The 7189-nt window shown below is 41.0% G+C and overlaps 1 protein-coding gene across 1 annotated transcript in view; it reads left to right on the forward strand.

Annotated features, from left to right (window-relative positions):
- The first annotated feature begins 2367 nt into the window (after positions 1–2367).
- Positions 2368–7189, forward strand: part of rwdd1 (RWD domain containing 1) — a 17042-nt gene continuing 12220 nt past the window's right edge. Inside the window, exons 1-3 of the mRNA XM_024280347.2 lie at positions 2368–2595; positions 5509–5574; positions 5661–5791. Coding sequence (XP_024136115.2) covers positions 2370–2595; positions 5509–5574; positions 5661–5791 — 423 coding nt within the window. The 5' untranslated portion in view covers positions 2368–2369. The remainder of the gene's footprint in view (positions 2596–5508; positions 5575–5660; positions 5792–7189) is intronic.

Consider the following 7189-nt stretch of genomic DNA (forward strand, 5'->3'; position numbering starts at 1 on the left):
AATGAACATGTCATTCTGGTTTCTGAGTGGTGAAAACGTGACGTCTCTAATGTGAATGTTCTCTAAATGTTAATGAGGAAGTTCTATTTGAACATCCTTCTCTTTAAGAAGGGGTGGAGACCGCAGGAACTCTGAGTTTCCTGAAGGAAACCTGCTCCAGACCAGGTTATGTTCACAGACTCAGTTACCATAGTGATTGATTCTGAGTTCAGATTACCCCGCTTCGTGAAACGAGTTTGGTTTCACCCACTTTCACGGGTTTGAGTTATCTCTCTTTCTGAAACCGAAAACTCAGAGTTTTACTGAATTTGGAGTTCACAAACTCAGAGTTCCAACAGAACCTGAAAATTAGACACTTCTATACACTGAGGACAATGAACAGAAATGAAAACAGCTGTGGATGATCAACAAGAACCTGACGTGACTAAAAGGACAAAACATGACCAGAAACACCTGGGGCCCGTTTCAAGAAGCAGGTTCAACAAATTTAGAGTTCGAACCTGAACTGAGAGTCACTGGACTCAAAATTCCCAAACTCAGGGTTTTGGGTTTCAGAACAGCTGAAAATGTTTGATTCAATCAACTTGAAGTTGTCAGAACCAGAATCAGGTGCGAGCGTCGCGTCCATTAAAAGCCCTGATCAATGGAGCAAAGACAGCACGATTCACCATGGAAACGGGAACAAACATCTGAGTTTAGTACTTCCGGCGGCGGAAATTGATAAGTTCCTTCAAGCATATGCGACTATAGGAGAACATTTTCTGCAAGAAAAGCAACACAGCTGCAGCGATAGAACAGAGAGAAAATATCTGCAGTTATTTAAATGATTTCAAATAATGAATAAATAATGTCAGGAAGGTTATTTTGTCTCTTGTTGAGTAAGAAATGGTTTTTGATCTGTTACTAATTTAACCAGTAATCTCCGTATTCGCATGAATGACCAGTTTGGTAACCCCCACCCCCCACCCACACACACGGATATCACTGCACACTAAAAAGAAACTGTAGCTGCCTGGAATATGTTAAAAAACTATTTATTTAATTTTAATTCTCAAGACTTAAAAAATATTCGCCGAATTTTTTTAAGCGTAAAAAATAAAAAACACTTTCCATATCCGGGAGTTGAACTCGCTGACTACACAGTGGGAAGCAGCATTGTTGACAACTGAGCTAATGTCTGATGTAGACACTGGACAGTGGATGAGTCCAGATCCTTTTCCGGTGTTTGACATTCAATAATTTCTATTGTTAAGGGTTTCAAATAAAGAAAAGAAAACGGTATTTTTTAATAGCGAGTCCCTGGAAAAACTCACGTTTGATAATATCGCTGAAATAAAAATGAATTGGGAAACTGCAGTCAGTCGACTCGTGTCCTCCAAATCCTCTACCGATGTAAATAACATTTCCTCTGGATTAATCAGCCTCCTCTCTACATGATCCTCTATGAATGAACATGTCATTTTGGTTTCTGCGTGGTGGAAACGTGACGTCTCTAATGTGAATGTTCTCTAAATGTTCATGAGGAACTCATATTTGAACATCTTTCACTTTAAAAAGGGGTGGAGACCGCAGAGAACTCTAAGTTTCCTGAAGAAAACCTGCTACCGACCAGGTTTCGTTCACAGACTCAGTTACCATAGTGATTGATTCTGAGTTCAGCTTAACCCGCTTCTTGGAACGGGCTTGGTTTCGCCCACTTTCCCGGGTTTGAGTTATCTCTCTTTCTGGAACCGAAAACTCAGAGTTTTGGTGAATTTGGAGTTCACAAACTCAGAGTTCCAACAAAACCTGCTTCTTGAAACGGGCCCCGGGGGGTGGCAGCATGCATTCAACAGTGTACAACCTGCAGGAAATGTAATAGAAGAACAAAAACATGGAAAGAAATACCACGAGATAAACAAATTAAACCACAAAATCCTCACAGAAACAGTGTAATAATAACATTAAATATTTTTAATAATGTCAGCATTCTGGGGAGAAAGTTTTCAGGATATCTGTGTTCAAAATATTACAATGTGTATTAAGCTTGATTCATGTTGAATATGTCCGCAGCACAAAGTCAACATAAAGTGTCTCCAGAGTTTTATTGATTTAGAGGTCTTCTAAGTGTGAATAAAAGTGAATAAACTCATGTCGACAATAATTTGTTCACAAAAAAATGACATTCGAATCATTTTCACATAAACAGGTCCCAACATCTATTAGTCTTTTTTTTTTTTTTTTTTTTTTTTTGCTGCTCTTTTCTAACTTCGAGCCCCTGCCCCTCCTGTGCACGTCCCTATGTTTTAAATAGTCAAGCACATTTATAGGTTCAGGGACGTTCCTGCACTTTTTGGAAGATTTTGTTCGTTTCCACTACAGCCCAGCAGATGGCAACAAAGCGACATCTGCTTTGGCCCAAAGAAGCAGAAGAAGACAGGCGCTCGGATGAGCACCGAATTCATCGATCATTTGGCGCACGCGCTCACCGCACGCGTGACTACACGGTGTTGTCCCTGACAGTCCCGCATGAACCTGCAGACATGACGGACCACGCGGAGGAGCAGCGGAACGAGCTGGAGGCCATCGAGTCCATCTACCCGGACTCCTTTACAGGTTCGAGTGGAACTTCCGGTCCTGAGAGCCGTTGATAGCAAAGTCGAACCAAGCTCATTGTTACCAAACTAGACCCAACTTCGACCGAGAGCCTCTCCCGTTAGGAGACACTGGGCTGCTGGTTCTGTTTGGCTCAAGACGTTTCTTCAAAGCGAATTTGAGCCCAGAAGTCCAGCAGTGGCGGTTCTGAAAGCTGTGCTGCACGTAGGCACTCCGTAGGACTGGAAAGACACAGCAAAGCTTCTTTTCTGGCCCGGACCATGTATAAACATTCTGATGCTCTGTTTCTTGACGGTTCTACACTGAATTACTGACCGGAGCAACACAACCTTTAATAAAAGTGTTGATCTGGAGACAGCGCTGTTGTTACACATTGATGCAAGCATGCTACGATACTAGCTGCTAATGCTAACCAGCTGTTCCTGCATCTCCTAAATGTAAACACGGATGATTAATTCAAAGTCGAGCAAGGTTTTAAGACGATGCGGATAAATACAACAGCATTAATTCATTGTACATTTATAAAAACTGTAAATATAATAATACCAGACAGGGGTGGGCGATATGATGATATAAAACCATCTTACGACCTCCAAAGCTGATCTGTCATTTTTGAGAGATCGTTTTATCACGATCTTTTATGAAAAGCTTCAAGACCGAGAAGGCAAAAGCTTGTTGACTGCTGTGGCTTTAAATCTGAGCTGCTGCTGCTCCTCCTCCTCCTCCTCCCCAGTGTTTTTTCTTGTAATCAATGACATATATTACTGGATTGGAAGTCACGTGACATACGGCATGACAGACATGCACCTTCATTACGGATCGAGTCTTCTCGAGTAATGAATGACGGAGGTCTAAAAAAGTAACAAAAGGAGACGCAGTGTTTTACAATCGACTTCAAAAACCTTGACAACAAAATAATCCGATGGAGAGGAATCATCACAGGACAGGAATCACATTTTAATAGAGAGAAATCAGGCTGGGAACCGTGAACTGTGTGCTAAAGTGGGTGCTAGCAACTCACGAGAGACATGCTAGTTTGGTTCTTGATGTATGTTTTTAGTAATGTTTCATGTTTTAAAACATGGCCGATGTTAATCGCACATATTCACATTCAACCTGCACAAAAACTGATGGAAATTCATGTTGGAAACACGTCAAATGTTTGATCAAGATGCACGTTGCTGCATTGTTTTATTGTCAGTTGCACTTTTTTTCTTCTTTGTAAGAAGTGTAAGTGAGTTCACTCATAATTTTCTTAATCACTGTTGATCTTCTTTCTTGGTCATACGGACCGAATAAAAGCCCAGCTAGAATCTACAGCGCTAATGCTAACGCTAGCTTTCTGCTCAGTGACATAAACACAGCAGAGAGCAGATGTTGTGAAGGAGCTGTGGATGTAAACTTTAACCTGCCACAACATTTACTGCTATTATCTCTGTGTTTGAATCTTCACAGTTTGGCAGATGTATTTGATGTTATCATCCAAGTTTAAAAATGTTTTTTGTATCAGTTAAAGATGCTAGCTGGAGCCTTTTTCTCAAAGTACAATGAAATCGTCTATTTGAAGGTAAATTCTGAAGCAATTGAGATTTATTTACCATGTATGCATCCAAAAATAATAAAAGTTTTAGTTTCATTTTAAAATGTGGTAAAGGGTGTTTTTATTAATATTATTATTATTTAGCACTTTGAGCTGTTTTTAATAGAGAAAGGACTTTACTAAACTTTATCAGTCATTCATGCTATAAACTTCATCAGTCTCCCTCATTTCTGGTCTTGGGTGACAATCATTTACAAGCTCTGTTTTATGGATTTTAGCACAAAGGCAAAATTAAAACTCACTGATAATTAGAAGCTGTTCATTTGACAGCAATGCATTACCTGTAGCAGTAGAAGGTGCAATTCTTGCAATATTTACAGATTAATCTTAATAGATTACTAGTTAATTTGAATAATCTAGCGATCTGCCCGAGCTGCATCTCTTCTTCACCCGCCCCGGTAACTCCGCAGCACCAGTGAGTTGAGATATTAGATGAAAGTTTGGAAGAAAAAACACTCGCATTGATTAATATTTTACCCACTGCTTGAGCCACTGAAAGCGTTGTGTGCCCAAAGCTGAGTTCCTGATTGGCAGATGTGATGTGGTGACCTGTCAAACTTGAGATATTAAAATTTTGGCTTCTCCACAAATTTGTCGCTCAAATCACGCTGCTGCCAGTCCTCCTCGCCATGCTCATCACTCCGGTCACAGAACTTCAGATCGCCTTAATTCGCGTCTTTACCACTGACTTGACATTGAACATCGAGCTCTTCCAAAGATCGGAAGTGGGAGAGTGTAATTTTTTTTCTTCTGCCGCGTGAATTGCGTTTGGTGTGAATGCAACTAAATGCAGATGGAGCAGCAGCTTCACCTGTGAGGGACAGCTGCTGCTCCTCACTGAGAGATTCTCTGAATCCAGACACGGAGACGTGTACCACTGCTTTCATTCAGATCTTCAGATAAATAAACCTGATCTCTCATCATCCGGGTCCTCCATGATGAGAGCGATGGCAGTTTTTGATGGAAGTTCCTCCCAGGTGCAGCAGGAGTTTCAGGTTAACACACTTTTGAGGAACCATCAAACAGCTACTTAACGGTTGTTAAGACATTGTACATGAATTTGACATGAATTGCATTTGGTGTGGACAGACAATTGACTGAAATAATGCATGTGATCGGGAGGGAATTTTAGCAACAACCATTGATACCAAATTCTGCTTGTTATCAGCACATATACAAAAACAGTACTTGCATATAATATATTGTATGATTTCATTTGAAATTCCACTTTTTGTGCTTCAGCAAGTCTCTCTCTCTGACCTCAGAAATGTTTCTTAGTGGTTGTAATTTAGGCTTGATGCATGTGTCTACAGTGCTCTCTGAGAACCCCACTACCTTCACCATCACTGTGACCTCTGACATAGGGGAAGATGGCAAGAGTGAGTATGCCTCCTCATCACCCTTCATAGACTGACTTGATCTTTACATCACCAATTTCATACAAACTGTTTTCTCTATTTTTCAGCTGTGGAAGCAACATTAAAGTTCACCTATACAGAGAAGTACCCCGATGAGCCCCCATTGTTGGAGATTTATTCACAGGAAAACCTGGAGGACAGAGACGTTGAGGAACTTCTGCTGTTGCTTGAACAGCAGGTCTGTTTTCAGCTGATATCTGCAGATCCTGTCGTTTACCTGCATTAGTACTTTGATGGAGTTTTTCTGTGTCAGGGTTCTTGCCGTGGCTTAATCCTTTCACACCACAGCTTTAGCTCCAATGTTGACAGTCTGTTATAACTCTTTAACCAATAATGCAATTAACGTAATTCCAGCAGAATCTGAAGCAGAGAAAAGCAATATATGACATGATTTGCAACACTGTACATAAGTGATGTGTTTCCACAAATTAAATCAGCTGATTTTGTTGCAGAATAAAGCGGCTTTGGGCCATTTTGCAAAGTTTGCAAAGTGATATGAAAGACCACTTTTCTCCAAAGCAGAATCAGTGGATTCACATTGATCGCAAAAACAGTCAAAGATTTACAACATGTCAAAGAGCGTGTATTATTTAGGTGTCACTGGCAACATCTCTAGTGTTAATGGAGACCTGACGAACGAGAAAAGCAATTGATTGATTGAATGAAGTTTTTGGTCCACTGTGTTCTTCTTTGTGTTTGCACTAGACATCGCCTGAAACAGGCAAAGTTTCCTATGCACAGAATTAGTTTGCACATGTTGTTTACTGGTGAAATAAGCCTAAAAGCACAATTGATAAAAGTGGGAGTTTTTACATAAGGATTAGGTGTGTACTACTGTTTTGTCTCGAAGCTCTGACCTTGAATCTTCTGATTTCCTGGACACACTTCTCCAAGTAAAGACCAGGATAGGGAAATCGAAATTTGAACTAAAGTGAATAAGAGATATTAGTGCAGGAAATGTTATACCTCAAATATGCCAGCGCCCTCAGGTTCAGAAAAATCTGTTCTGAACCTGAGGGCCGCGGGACCTGAATGCAGTCTTCTAGCACTTGGTGGCAGTTTGTTTTTTAATTGTATAAGGCCTTTTTAATGCCAGTTTGGCCACTATTAGTTTGACGTCTTAGTTCTGTACTGATCAAGCTGCTGTAGCGGGGGGACGGGGACGGGTTGGGGCAATGGCGTATGGGTGGTGGTTGCGAGCGCCGTCAACTGCCGACGCAACACGTCTCGAGCTGTTGCAGTTTCCCGAGCAAACGCTTGGACATCTGATTGATGGTAAGACGTACTAATGTTCTCTCTGTGAACCCTCTGGAACCAACATTAACGTGACAAAACTCTGTGTAAAATAAACTTCAGCTATTTTTATCCGCTATTAGAAATCCCACATGAAGGAAACGGATTATTATTTTATTTTGGGATGGGTCTGACACGACTTTACCACAACAACCTGCGGGGTTGTCAAAAAAAAATCACACAAACTCTGCGTTTCTCTGCGAAAGTCCCGCCCGCCACTGGGCAGACGGCCCGCGGTGAGGGTGGAGTGAATTGATGAAACCAATTATTATTTTATTTTGGG

Source organism: Oryzias melastigma, linkage group LG17, assembly GCF_002922805.2.
Source record: "Oryzias melastigma strain HK-1 linkage group LG17, ASM292280v2, whole genome shotgun sequence".
NCBI lineage: Eukaryota > Metazoa > Chordata > Actinopteri > Beloniformes > Adrianichthyidae > Oryzias > Oryzias melastigma.